The 23951-nt window shown below is 35.4% G+C and overlaps 2 protein-coding genes across 2 annotated transcripts; both read left to right on the top strand.

The window, feature by feature from the left end:
* Window positions 1-326: 326 nt before the first annotated feature.
* On the top strand, window positions 327-5733 carry LOC144438472 (sterol-4-alpha-carboxylate 3-dehydrogenase, decarboxylating-like). The gene is made up of 8 exons (XM_078127504.1): window positions 327-347; window positions 1263-1421; window positions 2837-2910; window positions 3353-3425; window positions 3733-3865; window positions 4243-4381; window positions 4745-4847; window positions 5254-5733. Exons 1-8 carry the CDS (start codon window positions 327-329, stop codon window positions 5587-5589), a joined length of 1038 nt encoding a protein of 345 aa, XP_077983630.1. The 3' UTR covers window positions 5590-5733.
* Window positions 5734-8233: 2500 nt separating this feature from the next.
* LOC144439472 (uncharacterized) lies at window positions 8234-23719 on the top strand. Its single transcript, XM_078128760.1, has 14 exons — window positions 8234-8268; window positions 8382-8418; window positions 10448-10530; window positions 11819-11948; window positions 12318-12425; window positions 13010-13087; window positions 15163-15326; window positions 18985-19084; window positions 19815-19925; window positions 20443-20544; window positions 21246-21408; window positions 21729-21908; window positions 22731-22855; window positions 23598-23719. The coding sequence occupies exons 1-14, from the start codon at window positions 8234-8236 to the stop codon at window positions 23670-23672; spliced, it is 1491 nt and encodes a 496-aa protein (XP_077984886.1). The 3' UTR covers window positions 23673-23719.
* The last annotated feature ends 232 nt before the right edge of the window (window positions 23720-23951 follow it).

The following is a 23951-nucleotide window of genomic DNA, read 5'->3' as shown; positions in this document are numbered from 1 at the left end:
GCCAACGTAGGGAATGCTGGGTATGACTAAACATCTAACGAGCTCTACGATTGGTTTATTGTAGTCTGATTACGCTCACAATACCTCTCATTTTTGCTACTTTTCCGAGTATTAAGTACATATTTAAGATAACACTATGAAAATACACCAATGTTATGTCATTTCATACCATTGATATCCACACTCTTTCAAAAAATTTCACGAAGTATTGTTTTATTAGCGATATATCGAAGGCAGGTGACAACCAATAAAAACATTTGTTCGATACATTTACCTTTGACCTTTGGGCCCTACCGTAAGTGCCCGGATATCGCGCGATATTCGACATGGCTACTCGTCAGAGAAAAGTAAGTTTGTATTTTTCATGTCAAAAAATTCTCATTTTTTTAAATTCAAAAGTTCGTCAGGCTTTTTTCATGGAAATAAGTATGGTCATTGGTGTAAACTATTTACGCATATTTGTCACTTTTCATTAACAATTTCATTATTTGGTCTGCATCCAGGCTAAGCTAGCTAAGGCATAAGTGGGTGTGTTGCCATGGGGAGTTCACATTTTAGCACCGGCATTTAGCAGACTGTAAAGTTGTACCGTAATATTTTTCCTTTTCCCCCACCCTGTATTTTCTATGTTCTTTGTCAAGATTTGGAATACATACATATAATATATATATATATATATATATATATATATATATATATATATATATATATATATATATATATATATATATATATATATATATATATATATATATATATATATATATATATATATATATATATATATATATATATATATATATACTAGTATATATATATATATATATATATATATATATATATATATAAGTGTATGAGCTACTTGTAGATATATTACTTTTGAGATGAGATTGACGGTTACTGCAGGTATATATATATATATATATATATATATATATATGTGGGCACACACATACACACATATATATATAGATAGATAAAATATATAATATATATAACTTATAAGCTGTAATGATTGTAGCGTCTGCTTTGTTTTTATTTACAATAATTTTTCATCGTCCTTTATATATTTTATTTTGTTTTGCTAAACATTACCATTTTTCGTTTTACTTTTTATTTCTTATGGGGTTTGCAAAAGGTTTTAATGGAGATGAGATTGATGGTTACTGCAGTGATATATATGTATTGTTATGTATTATATTTCATAATTTATTTTACAGTTACAGTACTGAGATATATAATTTATATGTTGTTATCTACAGAGTAAGACATGTACAGTGATAGGGGGTTGTGGATTCCTTGGACGTCACATTGTAGAAAAGCTATTGGATAAAGGCTATTCTGTCAGTGTCTTTGATCTAAGACAAACCTTTGAGGATGACAGGGTCAAGTTTTTCACCGGAGATCTCTGTTCCCAAGAGGTAAGCATACTAACAGCAGTTTGGATTTGAATGGTGACATGTGAATAAATAAATGAATATATAAATAACTCATAACTCATAAAGCACCAGCAGTTTTAGTGACATAAATCAAAGGCAATGCACTACAATGCTAAAAAAAAAAGAGGGGGGGGGGGGTATCTCCATCTAAGCATACACTCACCTGACAAAATACAGTGGATGAAAAAGATAAATAATGTACCTGACAAACTGATCCACAGATAAAAACTGGATAATTCATCAATCATTAGCAATGAAGAATGCAAAGATCAGACACTGATCTTTCTTTAAAAAGATGTCTCAAGTTGAATAGGTGATTTAAATACAATAGGGATAGAGAGTTATGGGTGACAGGAAAGTTTTATTTTTAAAAATGATGCATGCAAATGTAATTTTGTTTTTATTTTTGTCAAGTATGTGAAATGAGTTGATATAGTGTCTGTCAGTTTTCAGGGCACTTTATTGTTTTCAAGAGTTAATTACTATGCTTTGGTGATCAGCATACTTGTAACACTCTTTTTATTAATTAAGTAGGTGTAGTAAAATTGAATCTTGACGATTCTCCTTTCTGAGGCTTGAATTTCTAATGGTCTTGCTAGATATGCAAAATAGCTCCAAAGTGCTGTCACCAGAGGGCGCTATTTACTTGCATGATGGATAACAGAATGAAGTGCTGATCTTTATATCATACTGGCAATAGCAAAAAAAGTTGTATTAAAAGCCCACTTCAGATTAGGATTAAAATCTAGGTGTGGAAAATAGTTGTTTGGCAGAGCTACAGAAAACTTTATGTAAAAGTTAAATCCCAAGGGGCTATGGATTGTAGTGGTCTTATCAGAAGGTGTGCTTGGATTATTAGATATGAATGAACTGCAGAAGAAAAGAACAAACACACTGTGCAATATTTACCCACTATTCCCTCCACTTTGTAAGTTTAGATGTTCCTTATTTAAATAACTTCTGAGATAAACCATATTTCTTAACTTTTCTAGCATAATGTTACAATTCCATTTGAATGATATGTACCAAAAGTACGATTAGGAATCAAAAAGAAAGTTGCATATTTTGGGAAAAAATATACTAAGTGAACCATTTCCTTTGAATAAAGTACTTTTTAACATATGGGTATCTTTTTAACATCAAGTAATCACCAACTTGGATAGTCAGGTCTGTATACAGAGTTTCAATATGTAAATTTCTTTTGTTATACCTGGTCAGAGAAATCAATATATTTGGAGAAGTCATAACAGGTGTAAATATCATTGATATATGAACTGATGAAAATGGGTATTCAGAAACTCATTGTTGCCAGAATTATGATTGGGAAATGACAAAAATGATGTTATGTATCTTCAAAAGTGTTCATTTTTTATTTTTTGGGGTCTATTTTGTTATAGGACTTGTTGCCCTCTGTCCAAGACAGTTATGCAGTATTTCACTGTGCATCTCCAGCAGCAGCCAGTAACAATAAGTAAGTAATCATTCTTGTCATCATTGAGTCATCTCTACATTCAATCTCAACAATACTTTCATTCACTGTGTAGAATTCTTGACAAAAGGGATTTACAATTTACATCCATCAGCAGTGCAAGTAAATATCATATACCAATATTTTGATGACTGACAGACATCTTCATTTGGGTATAAGGCCATGACCCCAAGCCTAAGGTGGTTGGTGGATGAAATTAATCTTTGTTGAGAATTGTACACAGTGAATGAAACTATCCAAATATATGTCAGTCTGGTCTGGAGGATTACAATGGTGTGATATTCAGTTTGGTATAATAAAATTACTAAAAATAATTAAAGATTATACATACTTTGAATTTAGTAATTATATTATGTTAGTTTTAAATATACAATGTTTTATTTTTTCCCTTCTAAATGTTCCTTTTATATTTTTGTTATTACAGAGAGCTATTTTACAAAGTGAATGTTACTGGTACCAGGAATGTCATAGCAACATGTAAGAAAGGAGGTGTACAGGTAAATAATGATTTGTTACATCATTTCAAATGATTTACTTTGACAGGAAGTGATATGATATGTGTTCAATTGATGTAGTGATAAGTTTAAATGTTAAGTTATTGGTTGAATTTTTGAAATCGAGGACTACATTAAGGATAACACAGGATCATTCTTTGTTCAGGACATTTTCTAAATGCTCTACCTCTGTGAGACAACTGTTTCTCACAGCTATACTAAAATTTGATTCTAATTGGAACTGTTTTACTGGACCATCTCAGTTATATCAGCTCATATCTGAACATCGTTGTTTGCCTGCATTTGTTAGAGATTGGTGTTGACCAGCAGTGCTAGTGTAGTTTATGAGGGGCAAGACATTGAGAATGGCAGTGAAGATCTGCCATATGCAGCAACCCCTATGGATTATTACACAGAAACCAAAATACTACAAGAAAAGGTAAGTAGTTCAAAGTTGAAAATGTACACAAAAGTGTATTGTTACATCTGTATCACAGAGGGTATGATTAGTGAAAAATTTCCCCAGGAGAAAATGGAGCTCGAATATTTAAATTGAAGATATATCCATGCTTTCCATGGAATGGCTTACAGTAAGGACCAAGTAGTAACAACATAGGTGTAGTTATTCCAGTACAAATGTTCGCCATATCAAAAATTACTATATACCCCGCCCGAGACAAGCATATGTTTTGTCATGTATTCTTAGAGACTATAATTATGGTTAGTATACACACTCACATCAAACTCCATCTTAAAATCTGTGACAGAAAAGCTCTAAATATCAGTAACCATTCTTATTCATGTTATTATTTTTAGGAAGTGTTAGCAGCCAATAGTCCAGATGAAGATTTCTTCACCATTGCTATCAGACCACATGGTATTTTTGGACCCAGAGATGTTCAGATGTTACCAACAACTGTAGAAATGGCAAAATTAGGGAAAACTAAATACATCATTGGGTAATGTCATCATTTTCATTTACAATGTAAATCACATCTGTTCTCTGGCACACATATTGACTATTTGCAAATATGATAAGACTCTCTTGGATCAGAACCAACTCAGAAAATCTATATCCATATGTTTGCAAACAAAATGTGTACAGGGTTATGACACAATTTGACACAGTTTGACAATTTTTTCAGTTTTATTTTGTGACAATCAGTCCACACTTGACTTATCTTTGTGGCATATGTTCAAAAGTCATCTTCAGGGTATACATGATACCCATATGTCAGCTCATTGCACTATATCTTAAACACTAGACTGTCTCTACATGTCTAGAATTAAAACTGAATTGTGTTTATTTCATTTTACTTCAGGAATGGTAAAAATATGGTAGACTTCACATATGTTGATAATGTAGTCCATGGTCACTTGCAAGCAGCAGAACATCTTGGCAAAAATTCTCCAGTTTGTGGCAAGGTGGGTGATAACAAATTGGTGTCAGAATTTTAGTTTAACCATCCATTCCTATTCACAATAATGTTAATTAGAGTTTAGTCCACTTTTTAAAACATCAAAAATATTGCATATATGTACAGGGAAACTTGTATTTTATAGGATAGTCAAGAGCACAGTTGCTGTATAAGAATACAGATTGATAATCTAAGCATATGGCCATGTGATTTAAGATTAAGGGGAAAGGATATGTTGTGAATTCACTACGTTCAATAAAAACTCAGATATTTAACAAGATAAAATGCATCGGTTTCATACACTTTCCCTTATCAGTATGGAGTTGACATTGATCAGAACTTGGCCAGAAGTGATGTATAGTCTTTGTTAACTAACACATCATCAACATTATATCTTTATTGTTAATTTACAGGCTTACAATATTACAAATGATGAACCCATCTATTTTTGGACATTCATGACTAGAATGCTGACAGGACTTGACTACCCAGCACCATGGATTCACCTACCTTACTATCTTGTCTATTTTATAGCAATGTTTCTACAACTTGTATGCTTTATATTAAAACCCATCCATGAAATCAAACCTAGCTTTACACCAATGCGTGTAGCATTAGCTGGTACACACCACTACTATAGTTCTCAACGTGCCAAGGATGAACTAGACTATAAACCTTTGGTTAACCTGGATAAGGGAATTGAAATAACGCTAGAACACTTTCAACATCTTAGAAATCCTAAGGCATGATCGTGATTAATTTTGATATGACTTAAATTGTCAGTTGTTATGGAGTGAGTGTAATGCCGAAGTATGTATGTGATTGTTGTCTACTGACTAAAGTCTTATTACATCATACTGCTATATGACACCTCTTATAAGAAATATTATTTACATTGGATCATGCACACTGGGTATCCAAATCTAGTTTCAGTTTGCTAATTTAGGTACAATTACCCGTACTTGAAATATTCAATAATGCTTGGAATTTCTTTCAGCTCACAAATCAGTTTCTTTTTCACAATGATAAAATTGTAGTATCATGGTATTTAAATAAAATGAAATACAATGAAATATCAGACTTAGGTATCCAATGAAAGTCAAATCAGTAGAAATCATGTTTTTTCCAGTAATCCTTTTAAAATGAGTAGTCTTGCATTTGGAAACAAGGTTATGTACAATTATACATATGATAAGTACAGTTTGAGCAATCTATGTCAGGTCAGTGCTACATTCCGTAACAAATGAACATTGTCATTTGAATACCTATTTACAATATTAGATGCTCAAGTGAACGCTGTTTTCAGTTCTCAACTTTTATATACATTGCATGATGCAAAAGTGAATGTTATCCAACTTTAAAAAGTGGTTTATTAGCACAGCTGAACTATAAGGTTCATTTGTATTATAGACATGGTCTGTTTGGGCATGTGTCATCGTCGCAAACCATGGCCTGTTTTACGGCACTGTTCTTAATGAGCCTCCCATTTTTGTTGAAAAATATAATTCAGTCAAAAACTACTGGGCTGATTTGGCTGAAATTTGATGGAGATGTTTCAAGAACTGTTATTCTGCAGATGTTGTTCAAGAAATATTCACACAACTGACCCTATCAACCATGACCGAGCCTTTAGCAACATCGAAATGACAGTATGTTTTGCACAGATAACAATATTTGGGTAAACATTCAGAAAATTTGTGCAAATCTTCCTAGCAACAAGACCATGTCCATAGAAACATTCAAGGGATAGTGTTTATTGCAAAGATAACAGGGATGGGTAGGCAAATGGATAAACATTCAAAAACCACGCCTGCCCATGGCAACAAGTGCAATCTACAAGACTTTTTACATTTTGAGTTATTTTACAACAAGAAATTATAAACCAATAGAAAATGAAATAAAAAATATGAACCAGAATGGAATTCCAAATGTATGTTTATGTAAAGTTTACAAGATGCAGTTTCATTGTCAACACAAATATGTACTTATATATAATTAATTAAATAATTTCCATGAAAATATTTTGTCTGCCTGTTTCTTTTATCATTTGTTAAAGAGGCACAAACGGAGTTGATTATATTTTTTGGATGTTATTTTTTCTGCATATTAAATGGTACTTACTGAAGTATACTTAATCATCACTTGCAACTGACTGAACTCAAAACCTGGTATTCTAGTGGCTTGTAAAAAGTAATTGTGTTGTCTTACAGAATTATATTATGTATTTATGATAGACTTTCAAATAACATACAGTAACTTGTGAGCTCTACTTCTCGCCATCTATCAATGGTTTTCGTTTCTCAAAAATATAGTGTGTTGCCTATTCACTTCATTGGTGCAGTTTTATTTTATTTTATTAATATGATTCATGGGTTTTACATTCACCCACTCACACACTGGCTCTGGATAGATATGTGCTCTGACACATCTGTGTGGAAGCTTATATACCCAGAGCTATACCGCAAGGATAAATCTCATGAATCCAAACATGATGGCTGATGGGAAGGCATGGTGTGAGGGGGTGTCCCTCCCCACAGTGAGCACCTTTTCTTCTTTTTTAAAAAAGGACATGTAGGAATTAATAACTGCTTCATGTGATAGGGTAAATGAAGTGGATAGTGTTGAGGCTAAAGTACATCATATTTTGCAAACGTACAAGGTAAACAACTACTCATGTACTGTAGTAGTATTTCCCTTTGAGGGATAATAAAAGTAAATGTAATAATATGTAGGACACACATAAAACAAATTCAAAGCCCCATTTTTTACCTAACTCACTCTCAATCTAATCTCCAATTTTTTCAACCCCCCCCCCCCCATTTCTCCCAAAGCTTAAAGCACCCCTGTCATAATTGACAAATATTTACAAATAATTAAGAGGAATCCTAGTGTACAAATGTACAAGTTGATTTTCTACACTATACATGTAAATCTGACAAGAAAATTATGAAACAAAACTATTTTTGTGCATTAAACAAAATATGTATTTTAAGTTTGTGGTACTTGGTGTGCAGTGGGGGGGGGGGGGCTTTAGTGGTAATCATAGGGGTGAGTAGTAATACTAGTATTTCTTAAAATATTGTTTTCCTTGTCTACAGGCTAAATATAAAAAAAAAAGTTTTGACTTGAATATACATTTATTTCCCCAACCTCTATGGAGAGTATCTTATAGTGTAGAGCGTACATTGATGCATTTGCAGTAGAAGGATTCGTGTGACATTTTACTCAGGAAAACAACAATCTAATCAATAATACCGGTCCCTGTGGTGGTTACATATATGCAGCGCGCTAGCAAATGATGTACGCTAACGTAATCATTGATCCCTATCTGTCAAATAGTTGCGTCCATATGACGTAAGCTAAAGCGTGAGGGCGCAACACCCGGCGTCCAAAATGGCGGCCAAGTTCAACGTGGGTGATTTAGTATGGTAAGTAACATCGTAATTTGCACTGTCTACTGGTCCCAATATGTTGTTCTCACCCATGGGGGATATTTCAGTTACCTCTGCTTCCAACTAAATATCCATCTTTTGAATTGCAGGGCGAAATTAAGCAGTTTTCCAGCGTGGCCAGGCAAGGTAAGTCGGACAACAACATAGAGTTTTACGTGATGGGCATCGCTGCTCGTTCTGTTGTTTTTTCAGATGTTTACATTAACTTAGTTGAATATTGGTAGTGTTCAATGTAAGACAGACAGCATTGACCACTATAGTATTGTTTAGGATGGCTGTAAATAGCATGACCCCCACGTAGCCTTCATTCTACGATCATTCTATATAAGGACAGCGTACGTTATTATCAACAGACGCTTAATTTGCAAAACAATGGGAAAAAACGTTATGCTGTCAGTGTCAAATCTACTTCCCTCCAGTCATGTGTTTAAAATTACCTCTCCTGGTGAACGTTTGACACGAGCCAACACCCCCATTAGCACTGTTTTGTCTAAACCTGAACAGATCTTTGAATATTGTTTGAGTCGCTCTCCTGACCATTTGTAATGTTATTTTGTAGTACATTGTACTGCTTCGGGTCCGGGGATCCTGTTGTAGAGTTTAACCTTCAATGATACCACACTTAAATCTAATTAACTCAAATTATGTGAACCTAAGGAGATTATATCGTTCATCATTGAAACCAAAAATGGGATTTCCTATTAAAAAATTATATTTTATAAGCATCAAATTGTTAGACTAGTACGTGTTATGGGTCATTCTAGCCTATTTGTGTAGCTTTTGTTCAGTTTGATAAATAAACAAGAAGCTGATCTCACAATGGTAAAGTGCTGTATGCTAATTATGCCCATTCAGACAGCTGCAGACCCTATTAGTAAAAACTCTCCAGTGTTTAATACAGAGAGATTGGGACAGGCGGTAATGACAGGATTTCCGTCATGAGCAACACATTTTCTTCTGGTATGAGAGGGAAAATGTAGTAACAGTTATATAAAACCATTGCATTGACAAGAATATTATCATTCATTTTTTGGAGCTCCAGGAGATTTGACCTACTTTCACATTTTAGCCCCAGTAACTCTACATAATGTCTTGTTTTAGTGACTTGGTTTCTGTAACTGTAATGTCTGGCTTTAGTGACTTGATTTCTGTAACTCATTGTAATGTCTGGCTTTAGTGACTTGGTTTCTGTAATGCATTGTAATGTCTGGCTTTAGAGAGTAGTGGGTTCCAAATTTACCATCCTGTGATTGCACCAACTAGTACTAAAGTAGTCTTGGTTACCCAGACTCTCCCTCTTCAACAGAAGCTGACCCACAATATGATCTCTGTACAGTAAAATCACATGATAGCAACTCTTGCTTAGAGTACTTTGGTAATCTCTTGACAAATACATTTTTCAAAAAGTTTATACCGTGATATACAGAGTTGATGAAAATGAAAATTCAGAACCATTTACTTCCAATCAGCAAATGTCACAGATCTTGACAGTGGCCATGTTCCTCCTTATACAAATTCCCTCTGTGATGCCCCAGACTCTTGCTTGGCCAAGAAGTGAGTCATCACTGTTGACACTTGATAACTAAGATTACTATTAATCAGGGTTTTCCCTAGGCCTTTATAGAGACTGAGTAGTGAGTTGCCCCTTCAATATACTGGGTTCTCCCCAGCCATGTATAGAGGAGTGGGTTCCATCCTTTGTTTACAAATTTCTTCACAGGCCTCTTTGGAGTAGTGGGTTTCCCCTTCAATATACTGGGTTCTCCCCAGCCATGTATAGAGGAGTGGGTTCCATCCTTTGTTTACAAATTTCTTCACAGGCCTCTATGGAGTAGTGGGTTGCACCTTCTATTTACTGGGTACTCCCCAGCCGTGTATAGAGTAGTTGGTTCCATCCTTTGTTTACAAATTTCTTCACAGGCATCTATGGAGTAGTGGGTTGCCCCTTCTTTTACTGGGTACTCCCCAGCCATGTATAGAGTAGTGGGTTCCATGCTTTGTTTACAGGATTTTCTTAAGGCCTTTATAGAGTAGTGGGTTGCACCCTTTGATCTACAGGACTATGTCTTCTATGATGAGGTTTGTTTTCCTAGTCATTATCTGTAATTACAACATTGTTACACTAAAATCATGTCTGTGCTGTTTCCTCTTTCAGATTGTAAGGCCAATGAAGAATGTTAAGAAGCCAACTGGCAAGAAACCTGTTCATTTTATTTTCTTTTATGGCACAGAAGACCAGTAAGTATCACATTATTATGGTGTTGTTGATTTTATTTCCCTACCACACACACAAGCTTGCATGCATGCACACACACACACACACACACACACACACACACACACACACACACACACACACACACACACACAAACTCAAACACACACACACACACACACTAACTTTGAAGAATTGTTGATATGTATGGACTACGGTAAAGTTTTCATCACATTTTTTGCATTTGTGGACTTGTAAATATAATTGAACTAATATTTTTGAGACTTACATATGGTGTTGTTTTGATTTGTGATTAAAATCTTTATTTTAAAGGGGCACACGACTCCAGGAAATAAAGGCATTTTCATGAACTTTAGATATTTTTGAGTGCATGTGTACATGTTGTTGGTGATACTTTCATTTCATAATTGTACTGTTAACATTCTGAATAACTTCAAAATGACAATTTAAAGTCAGATCAAAACTATGAACCATATTTTATTTTATTAAAGTCCTAAACTTCAGCAATGAACAGAAATTTGTGGGGTTGCCATCTTACCAGCATTGATGTGGTGTTTACACTAATCCTGCAGTAAAGGACATCGATTACTTTACTTTATTGAAAAAAATATAAGATCAATAGGGGATTTTATGTCTTGTTGCAGATCTGGCGAGATATGCAATATGCCTAGCAACAATGGTTGTCAAACATGTGATCGTGGTCAAGCTTTCACTGTGGTCATGTGCGATGATGTTGAGAACAATAGTGTTGCTAAGCATTTGACACTTTCAGCTTGACCACCCTGAAGTGGTTGTTATGGATACAATGGCTAACGCGGGATCTTGTGAGATCTGCTCTGAGACGAAAAAAATGGCTTATTGCAGTGGTCTCACCAGTGCCTTGTAAGCATGTCAAATAACCTGCTTGCAATGTAGGAACACACACACAAAAACTTGCATAATAAAACACATTCAATTCATATGTAAAAGTGGTGCTTGGGTAAGTCATGGGCAGCACGCTAGGTTAGCCTGAAAGATCCAGTTGTTGTTTCTGCCTATGTAATAGTGGGTGGTTACATAAATGGACCAGTGACTGGACCTTTCAGACTAAATACTGGGTCAGATCATGAGAAACAAGGAAATGAAATGGGTTGCCTACTTTATTAATTGAAATGTGCATCACATACCAACATAGTAATACACTGGAAGAAAGAAAGTCTGAAACAATCCCTATTTTTAGCTAAGTTCTTATTTTGAACTCTGAGTTGATAAATGTTGTTGTTGTTGATCATATTGTTTTGTTACTTCCAGTGCTTGGGTTAAAGATGAAAATCTGAAGCCATATTTGGTGTACAGAGGACAATTGTCAAAAGCAGCCAAAGGTGTGAGATTTCAACGAGCACTAGAAGCCATCGAAGAAGTGGTCAAGAATAGGTCAAAGGTGAGTAGATGACTTGATTGATGTTGAGGCATACGGTAGTCTGATTAACATCTAAGAGGTCATCAAGTTGTTCAATAGGGAACTTGCAAACCCGCCATCTTGAATATCCTGGGAAATGTGATGATATATATGAATCAATCAGTAATGTAAACAACCTTGTTACATTATCTGTAACCATAAATAATCTAGTCATGGTCATTCTTACCATTGTAGGAGATTTATTCTATTGATAGCTCCAGATTAGGTTTATGATTACTACTGATATTAAATCCCATAGTCCTTTGCATCTGAGCATGCGCAGTCTGGATTGCAAGTTCCCTATGCACTGACATAGTATATTACAATACATCGTATATTTCTTTTGTTCAGATTATAAGCACACAGAGATTAACACCACAAATCCCTGATGAAGATATTTTTCCAAAAGCAAGACCCAAAAAGGATTATTCCAGAATTCTTGGCAGACCTTCGGTGAGTGTTCTATGAGATATCCATTTGGGAATGTTTTTACTATTATTATTTAGTAGTGTGTTTGAATACTGTCATCTTTCCATATTGTGAGGGGGCATTTCATGTATTCATTCAACCAGTTCACTTCAGGAGACACCATTGCTAAATGTACTACTGACAATGCTCAACTGAAGCGAGGTGAACAGTGAGCTCCTCATCAAAGTATAACTGAATCCATCTATCCATTTGTATATATGTGAATAAAGTAATCAAGCTGCACTAGCTACAACTGGAACATTGTTTTTGAAACTGTGTAGTTAGATATAATAATTGACTTATTTATAAACATTTGTGTAGCTGTACACATAGTATGGTGCAATATAGCCAAACAAATTGTTTTTTTGGGTCCGCACCCAAAATCACTGCCCCAGTGAATCATGATTGCAACCTGTTGCTGTACTACTTATAGATAAAATGGACATCTAATTAACATGTACAATGTCTGATTATTGGTATTTCAACAATTTTCAGTGAATATATTGTTGGTTGTGTGATTGAAAAACAGCTAGTGCAACTTTAAATTGTGATTATCTCATTCTTACTACTAACAGGACAAACCAGAGAAAACAAGCAGTCCTTCTCCCCCACAGAGTACAGCATCAAATAGATCAACAACAGCTCTTAAAAGGGTAAGAGTAAGTAATATACAATTAGATGTTATTCGGATATCCCCCAATATTGTTCTTCGTTCAACCAGGGAAAATATGAATGACCAAAGCATGTTTTGCATGTGGTCCACCCTGTATCCGATCTGGAATGTTTGATGTGTAGTCCACACTGTGTCAGATCTAGAATGCTTAACATGTGGTGTCCGATCTAGAATGTTTTACATGTGGTACACACTGTGTCAGATCTAGAATGTTTTACATGTGGCCCACACTGTATCAGATCTAGAATGTTTTACATGTGGCCCACACTGTGTCAGATCTAGAATGTTTTACATGTGGCCCACACTGTGTCAGATCTAGAATGCTTTACATGTGGCCCACACTGTGTCAGATCTAGAATGTATTACATGTGGCCCACACACTGTCAGATCTAGAATGTATTACATGTGGTCCACACACTGTCAGACCTAGAATGTTTGATGTGTGGTCCACACTGTCAGGTCCTTAGATATCAGTGGTTTGTGTAATCACTTAATGAGAACAAAAGTAATAGTTTGGGGAAATCTGGTACAAAAGTTACGTAATTATATGTAAGTAATGAAATCTACATTATGTAATGTGGAACTTGAGTAGACAGGAACTTATTGAAGCAGACATTTACAATACCATGGACAATGGAGGGGAGCCAATCATAACCCTTGAACTCAGACAATGGAGGGGACCTCATCACCATCACCATCACCATCACCACCACCACCACCACCACTGCTGCTGCTGCTGCGGCTGATCTATACTATAATATAGATGGAGGTCAATGACTAGTACAAAGTTACAAGGTTTTTCTGACATCTTATTCCAATGTGTATTTTCCAGTGGAGTGGTTGTACAGAAATTGTGCAATCTTTCAGTGCTTGTCAAGTCTTGATTTGAATGAATTTTAAGGTCTTCAACCTTATTATTCTCAAGTTGATTTTTTTTTTTTTAAAACCTGAAAAGATCATAGACATACAGGTACTGTATGTGAAAGAACCCCATGACTTGTAGCTTTACAGTAATACTAGTACAGTGTACCCCTATGTTATTCATGCTACCAGTATATAATCATACTATAGATGTTGGAGACATGCCAGTCTATGGTATAATAGTATTCATCACAGTGGATTCCTTGTATTTTGTTGAAAACAAAGAAAAGGTGACATGTTGCCTGGATTGTTTGGTCTTTCTTTTCATTGAAAAAAAAGGTGTGAAGTGCCTTACAATCTAGTTTAGTGTCACCTGTACCATGGAAGCATAGACCCTACACTTTTGTATGATGGATGTTAGTGATGAAGTGGTAGTTATATAGTTATTAGCATGACACTGCTGGACAGCTGTTTCTTTGTGACATTGGGATAAATAACCATTATAAATCTGCATAAACTCCCCCTCCTTTTCACACCGATTTCCAGTATCCAGTGTATCTATACATACATGCAGTGTATCTTTATGTGTATGTCAGTTTCAAGTTTATCTAGTATTTGTTTGTCCATAGACCCTCCACACTTGGAGGATCTATGGTTTGTCTAATTCAAGTCCATTTCAAGTTTATTTCTCACATGTGTCATTCAAGTTTATTTCTCACATGTGTCCAGTTCAAGTTTTTTTTTTTTTGTGTGTGTGTGTGTGTGTGTGTGTGTGTGTGTGTGTGTGTGTGTGTGCGTGTCCATTTCAAGTTTATTTCTCATGTATATCCATATATATCAAGTTTATTCCTTATTTGTGTCCCATTCAATCCTTCATTACACAAGTACTCATTAGTTATATATCAAGTGCAACAGACAACAACGCAACTATGAATACACATAACCTTGGTACCCACACTGGCACTCACTCGTTATTGGGTTCTTTTATTAGTGTACATGCTTGTTACACACAGCTGATTTCATTTAAATAAAATGTGCCAACATGATTTTGAATACATGGAAAGTTTGTGTTCTCACCTGCATGAAGGCATACAATAATATTTTAGGTATTGCACTGCAGTGCATATATTTCTTGTATGAATACAAATAATCACTGGTACATAGGTAATAATATTGTCAAATATGTCTTGACAGGCAGCAGCAGTACCTCCACGTAGAAGTAGTGACAGCAGCAGCACAGCTCCAGCCAATAAGAAACCCAGAACTCAAGTAAACCACATCACATCTCAGGAAACCACACAAACAGAGACAATGTCAGAAGCGACAACTAAAGATAGAATCAGTCCAACAATAGGAAGGTAACAGTGTATATTGATTTACAGAATAACAAACAACTAATTTCATTTGCTCGTTTATTCTGTAACACAGAGTGAAAATACTACTTTTGAATTGTAACAGTGTCATAGTAAGTCAAGGCAATAGCTTTAACCTTCTACATGTAATGATTGTATAGAACTCAGTGCCACATCAATCCCCACTCCAAACCAATACCCCATCTATCTCCACCCAACCCAACCCAAGGCATCTTCTCTTCAGCCAACCTCAGAACCTGCTATGTTTGCATGTATCAAATTGATTTGTAAAATGGAAGATTCCTGTTCTATGATTTTATTAACAATTTTCGTTTTAATATGCTAAGTATGTATTCATAACTTAATGAGATAGGTTTTACCTTATCAATGTTGCAGCAAGTTTAAAAATCCAAAGGCTGTTTGTGTTTGCATGGATATTTGTAATGTACTGCTTGGGCTGGTTAGTCTGATGCTGTCAGTGTTATGTTTGAAAGACTGAAAATAAAAACTGTGACTGAAGTTGCTGACAGGTGTATATTGAGACAGTATACATAGAGTTCACATATGCCACAGAGTTCTCCCAGAACAATGTAACAAGGATGCCCAGCTGTCTTTAAAATGTTCCAATCACATCATTTTTTAAGTAAATTGTATAAAAATATCCGCCAGATCAACGATTCTTCTTTCTTGGTCTCCAACTGATAACATAGTCACTGATGGGAAGAGGTGATAGTCATAATCCACACACAACTTGACTCTCAGCTATCTGCTAGTCCACTTGTGGCGTTAGTTCTAGGTAGTATTGTAGTATGACCTTGGTTCTGCACTTTGGGCATTGCTAAATAAAGCTCAAACAAAGGTAATGAGTACCTCTGTCTGGGCACAGCTAGTACCCTCAGTGGTGACCTTTGACTGCTGTTAGAGTAAGCAGAATACTAGAAGGGGTCTAGCAGCTAGACTAAGTTCTAGGGAGAACATTGTGATACACCATGTGTAGTAATGTTATCAATTGATAATGCCTTTGAACTAAAGACAGTAGTATATATTTAGTTAGTGTAGCCTAAAATCAAGTCATGTGGAGATTTTGATTATCATCTCTCTTCTACACATAGCATTTCCGTAACTGTATATCCACACCTAAAATTAGATTACCATTTCATGCAGAGATGATGTGATCATTGAATATGGTAATCATGTTTACATCATACAACAGGTAAAATTAAAACTTCAGCCAGAAATCCGATACAAATTCTTATTAGGGTTTTCATTAAAGTAAAAAAGTTAGAGAAATGCAAGGCATAGTGAGAGAAATGATAGGCAAAATCCCACACAACATGATGCTAGGCTACTAGAGTCCAGGCTACAGTTAGTGTTAATGTATTACTAATCATAACAGCAATAACCTACTATCTGTACAAACATTACTAATCATAACCAGCAATAACCTACTATCTGTACAAACATAACTAATCATAACCATCAGTAACCTACTATCTGTACAAACATTACTAATCATAACCAGCAATAACCATCAATAACCTACTATCTGTACAAACATAACTAATCATAACCATCAGTAACCTACTATCTGTACAAACATAACTAATCATAACAGCAATAACCTACTATCTGTACAAACATTACTAATCATAACCAGCAATAACCTACTATCTGTACAAACATAACTAATCATAACCATCAGTAACCTACTATCTGTACAAACATAACTAATCATAACCATCAATAACCTATTATCTGTGCAAACATAACTAATCATAACCAGCAATAACCTACTATCTGTACAAACATAACTAATCATAAGCAACAATAACCTATTATCTGTGCAAACATAACTAATCATAACCAGCAACAACCTACTATCTGTACAAACATAACTAATCATAACCAACAATAACCTACTATCTGTACAAACATATCTAATCATAACCAGCAATAACCAAATATATGTACAAACATAACTTATCATAACCAGCAATAACCTACTACATGTATCTGTACAAACATAACTAATCATAACCAGCGATAACCTACTATCACAGTATCAGTACAAACATAACTAATCATAACCAGCAATAACCAAATATCTGTACAAATTTAACTAATCCTTTTACTTCATTGTCATTGTTTAATGACAAGCCAGAACTTTGGTGGCCCAGGGAAGGTTGTATTGAGATGGAGAATGCACCCTCTTTTTAGGCAATCCTACTTAGCATATGCATGGCTTTTTGCACTGAAATTGGCTTCTCCTGATTATCAATGATTTGCATTATTGGTATGTTAGTGAGAGAATAGGTGTGAATTTTGACCACATGACATTGGCTGGCTAAATTATAAATTCACACTTCCTTCAGAAATGTTACATTGTTTAACTCACCAAAATGAAATACAAGTTTGGCATCTATTGTATATGGTAAATGTAACAAATTGTTGAAGTGTGTTTGTGGTGACACACTGCAGATTCAACATCCAAATTTGTTTTCCAAAAGTCTAAATTATAACAGTGTGTTAAAACTGATTTATAGCAAAACAGGTGAAATTTCAATTGACAAAGAGATATGGGAACACAGCAAACTGATAATTTGGCCATGACATGAGAAACACAGAACACACATAACTGGAAATTCCATATTCTGAAGCAGTTGTATGAAGCTAAAATCATTTACCAATGGCCTTCGTATTCGTTTTACAGAAGACCAACAATTTGGGAAGCTTTCTCGCTTGCTGAGGTGAAAAATGTGCCGTAAGTTACCCCGCACAATATACATGTATGTGTTTCCCTGTGTCGTTTGCCATGTCTTGTAGTCTATAACCATAGCAACTAACTACTATGCATGCGTAGTTGTGCTTATAAGTCGGTTACATATGACATGCGTGTGACAGAGAGAATTAGGCATGTCAGAAAATTTGCCAAAAAGCAGGAGTTATAGTGGTCAGGTTCAAAATATAACAGAAAAAATTAAAGTAAAAACCACACATCATGATGCATTCTCCATCTCAGTAACAGCTCCCTCTATAGTCTAACAAGTGTTCTCCACAGGAATTTTCCACAGTATGGCAGCTAATATACATGATAATTTAGTTTGTTGTTATGTTTTCAGATAAGTACAATATTGTGGCTACCAGTCTGAGAAATGGCTCTGGGGAGAACACAAGTATTAAATGTGTTTGATTTAGTATGTAGTCATTAGCAGTAACCCCCCTGGCAGTATCTTATTTATATTTGCTAACTTTGATGAGTAAGGCCCCTAGCAAATAGCTTATTTGTAGTTACAATTTTGATGGTACCATGTTACTGCATATGTCTATGTAGCCTCTCTCACAGTCCTCAGAGCATTTCATTGCTAAATGGGCAGTTTTGTATGTACTGATATCTACTGCATAATTGTACTGTGGGCCCTCATCGACTACATAGGGTTAATCATTTTGTTGACGTGTTACTGCGATGCATCGCAATAACACAGAGTTGCAGTAACATGTCAACAAATGATTAGCCCTATGTAGTCGATGAAGGCCCACAGTACAAGGATATTCTAGTACAAATATTCAGTGGATATTGGTACATGTATGTACAAAACAGCTCATAGCGATGCTCCTGAGGACTGGTGAGATAGTCTAATGTCTATGTTTACACTGTTTTGTATAGGGTTGGAGTAATAGGTCTGGGTACTATGGGTATGGGCATGGCAGCAACACTTCTTACCTCAAGACACACAGTGACAGTATGGAATAGGACAGAAGAAAAGGTATGTGTTACTAATAGCTTTGTACAACAACTAATCTAAGAGTACTGGAACATGTACTATTTCTTGTTGTTTTCCATGTCTACATAATTAAAATATAATGAAGTTTGTGACTTGAATATATTTGCCCTACCTGTATCTATAAACACACAAGGTGGGACACCGAGCCATGATCCTGTATCAGTGTATCTAGCTACATGTATTTTGAATAGTCAGCTGGTCGCTGATTGGCTGTTCAAAACTACACCTTGGTAAAGTAAATCCCCTTTGATTTTTAAATATAGAGGTCATTGCCAACACTGCCTCCTCAGCCAATCAGTTGCCAACAGTTGATTGTTGTGTCAGCTGACTTGCTTTGGATGTACAGAGGTTTTTATCAGGTACTTGCTGAGTTCAAAAGGCCCATTTTTCTTGACATGGAAACATTTTTCAGTTCTGATAAACATACTTGTAAATTAACGTTGTTTGTTTTCATTCACCAGCAGAAACACAGCACAGTTGTAAAAAGTTGTTGGTGCTAAGCTGACATTATACTGTGGATAGCTTTCATGATATGATAATGATATGACCACATCAATTATTGTTGAATAAGTTGCTCCCCGTCCCTGATGTTGTCCCACAGCTCTTCTTGATTTATACCGATTGACTTGTTTCTGAGTCCACCATTGAGATTTTTGCACCCCATTTTGTTTTGGTACCTACTACATAATAGCTGCATTGGTTTATATTTCAGAGTAACAATATGGTATCACAGGGAGCAACCAAAGCATTGAGTGCAGCAGAAGTTGTCCAGATGTCAGATATCACATTCTGTTGTGTTTCAGACCCAGAGGCAATCAGAGATGTGAGTATCTGGCAAGCTTTATTTTCGGCGTGGATCAAATAAAACAGAACACTTTTGCCTTGTGGAAACAAAGACTATGCATGAATTGAATTACTAACGGTGAAGCTAGTATTGTAGAATTGCAAGGAAAACAATGTCAGATTTGTTAGCTAAGTACCATCTACTAGTTCTAGCCAATACAAATTCAACAAGCTAGCCAGTGTACAACTCATAAATGAATATTAAAAGTTAGTGATGAAAATGTAATGCTGAAGGTAAAAAACTGTCTTCAAATTTGTCCTGTTTCACCTGTAGAGGAAACTTCAGTGCAAACTAATCTGTTTATACTATACTATATTGTGTCTGTTCTAAATTTTGACTTGTATAATTGACTAAGAGAGTCAATAGCATTTGTTTTATTTACAACTACCATGTATTATTTCACTGATTATCTCAACAATTGAATCCTACAGTTCTCTGCAGTCAAAGTTACAGAATGAACAGATCTGTTTATTTTGTGTTGTCGTGTATTCCCTAGGTTGTGTTTGGTCTGGCAGGTGTACTTGAGGGCATCAGACCAGGGAAAGGGTTTATCTGTACATCAACAGTGGATGCTGAGACAAGTAGAGATATATCTGAGGTAAGCAGAAAGTCATGTAATCATTAACAGTACATTGACAGATAGGCTGTTGGCATGGTAACATAGAAACTAATACATTGTCAGATAGACTGTTGGCATGGTAACATAGGAACTAATACATTGTCAGATAGACTGTTGGCATGGTAACAGATAGAAACTAAAACTATTATTGTGACATGTTGATATACTATACTAAGTACATTATCAATGGATATTGATGTGATATGCCATTTTCTGGTCATCAAAGTTTTGACCATTTCACAGGTAAGCATCACAAGAGGGCACCCAAATTTGACAAAGTGAGTGCTAAAATTTTCATTCACGGAGCAGTGACTTCAGGTGCTCATAAAAAAAAAGGATTACAGTACTAGTGGTTAGGAATGTTGATTATTGGTAGTCGCTAATAAAACTCAAAAGCAACTGGGCTGATCATAGCAAAATTTGGTGCACACCTCTATATTAGTTACTGTGAAATCTGTGTAGATTTTGGATAAGATCATTGCACTAATGTGCTAAATGTAGCCACATGTCCACGTGCCAAGCCATCATTTTTTCTCTCAAAACATTTCCATTCAGAGTGCTTTGTCCTCAGCCTTTTGTCTACATTATTTCCACTCAGCACTAGACTAGTGACTAGTATATTACTATTGTTAAAACCTTACAACAGGTGTTCACTTTGTATCTGTTCTTACAATTTTCAGGCTGTGACAGCCCGAGGTGGTCGATACTTAGAAGCACCAGTACTGGGTAGCAAGAAACAAGCCATTGATGGAACACTTATCATATTAACTGCAGGGGACAAATCTTTATTTGAAGACTGTGAATCGTGTTTCAATGCCATGTCTAAGAAATTTATCCACCTAGGTAAGTCATATGATTACTTTATTTATCCATGCAAATATAAATATGGACACATGTATTAAATATGGTCTCCATTTGTGGTGCAGCACTAAGGGTTAAAGGAGGAGAAAACGGGAGTATCTGAGGAAAAGCTGCATTGTTTGGTTGGATAAAACTGAACAAGACCCTTCTTACATCCAGATCTGATTAATTTGATTAAACCTAGCCATCAGTGAGTGGATTGGTTTCAAACCCTCACTGATGTGGTAAGAATTTAATGAGTTAACATACCAAAAATGAAAAAAATAAATACTTTAATTGCTTACTTCTGTTTTTGTTTGCAGGTGAAGTTGGTACAGCAATTCAAATGAAAATAGCCATGAATCTGTTATTTGGTTCAGTCATGGCATCGTTATCAGAAAGTATGTCATTAGCAGACAAAGCAGGTCTGGATTGTGGAGTTATGCTCAATATATTGACGACAGGTCTAATTCTAGATCCCATGGTGAAAAGTAAAGGAAAAGGTAAGGCTTATGTCAAATTAAGTATGTCATCAACCCAACCCAACTCTATTCAACTCACTAAACCAAACCCAACCCAACCCTACCTAACTCAACCCACCCAATCCAATCCAACTGTAGACAATCCAATTCAACCCATTCCCACACCACCTAAATTCACTTCACTTCAACTCGACCCACCCCACCCCACCCCAACCCAACCCAACCCAACCCAACCCAACCCAACCCAACCTATCCAATCCAATCCAATCCCATTCCTGGCCCAGTTCAACCCATGCGACCTAGCCAAACCCTTTCCACAGACTAATAACCCAAAACAAACTCAACCATAGTGCACCCAATCTGTGAAACAAAGTATGGGGGCTGATATGACACTATAAAATATGGGTATTGACCTGACGTTATTGTAACTAAATGACATATAACAAGTCCAATAAGTACTGAATTCTGTGTTCTGAAAACAATAGGTAAAATCAATGTTATTGATTGCGTTAGAGTTGAACTTGAAATTTAACAGTAAAACACACAATAACGTCATTTTGACTAGTCAAAGTGTATAGATTCAGAAATGACAAGATCAGGTACATCACCTCTACAAAGACCCTGTGACAATGCTGTGTATAGCAGTTTGAATTTCCTGCATTTGCATAGATTACCCACAATGCCCTCTATATACCCTGCTGTGTGTTAAAGGATAAAACAAAACAAAAATATTTTGTAACAATATTGAAAATTTGACTTAATATTCATCTGGTTATTTTCGGATTTTGAAGATAAAAATGGTTCATTCTCGTTCTAACTTTTGTTTGTATGTACTATTGACAGCTATGTTAGATGATGACTACCCTGTCACTTCCTGCCTCAAGAATGCACAAAAAGACATGAGATTGGCCTTAGCTATGGGTGATGAATACTCACAACAGTTACCAGTTGCTGCAGCTGTAAATGAGGTGAGAACGTGTTTGTGTGAGAGCAAGTGTGTTTATGTAAGTACGTACATACGTACATATAGATATACAAACAATTTGACATGAGTACAGTTACATACAATTGGACGTCTGTCTGTCTATTGTATGTATGTATGTGTGTGTGTGTGTGTGTGTGTGTGTGTGTGTGTGTGTGTGTATAATACTATGTATGTATGTATGTATGTATGTATGTATGTATGTGGGTGTGTGTGTACGTTTATGTATGTATGTATGTATGTATGTATGTATGTATGTATGTATGTATGTATATACGTATGTACGTACGTACATACATACGTACGTATGTATGTATGTGTGTGTGTGACAGTGTAATTGAGCGTTAGTATATGTTTCTATGTCTCTATGTGTATGTGTCTGTGTCTTGGGCTGTGTGTGGCCATGAATGTTAGGCTCTTCCTTATTTCACTAGATATGAATGCATAAATAGAAGTATACCACTCATTGAGTTATGTAGCATATCATTTTTCAACAGTGACTACTAATAACTTTCAAAGAGCACAGGTGAACTTAGCTGGTGAAATATTGCAATGTTGTAAAATTGTTTAAGTAATACAACTTTTAAGTGTTCATTGTCTTTTATTGCCTTATCTGTACCATACTATTACCGTTAATAGTCTTCACTCAAAATGTCAGAGATTTGAATTTTTTTCAAGAATTGTTTGTATTTACCAATTTTGCATGCATCTCTTTAATACTTCTGCAGATGTACAAGAAAGCAAAGTCCATGGGTTATGGAGACCAAGACATGTCAACGATATACAAAGCATACAGTCAGTGAGCAGTGGTGTTTAAATACTAGCTGTAATTTGAAAATATAGTAGTGTTCAAAATTAATAATCAGTTCTAGAGGAATCACTTGTCAGACAACGTATCTGTTGTGAGTGCAAAATTTCCTGCAAATGTTGTGTCACCTATTTTAAAATTATTTTCTTTTTTATGAATTTTACTGAAAACAGTTCAGTTGTCACCATTTGTAAGTATGTAACTCCAATAACTTATGCCCCTTTTAAAAGAAATACTCCAATTCCAAAAAAAATAAAATAAAAGAGACGGAAAA

Source organism: Glandiceps talaboti, chromosome 8 (genome assembly GCF_964340395.1).
Source record: "Glandiceps talaboti chromosome 8, keGlaTala1.1, whole genome shotgun sequence".
Classification (NCBI taxonomy): Eukaryota; Metazoa; Hemichordata; class Enteropneusta; family Spengelidae; genus Glandiceps; species Glandiceps talaboti.
This window is presented reverse-complemented; position numbering and strand designations above follow the sequence as displayed.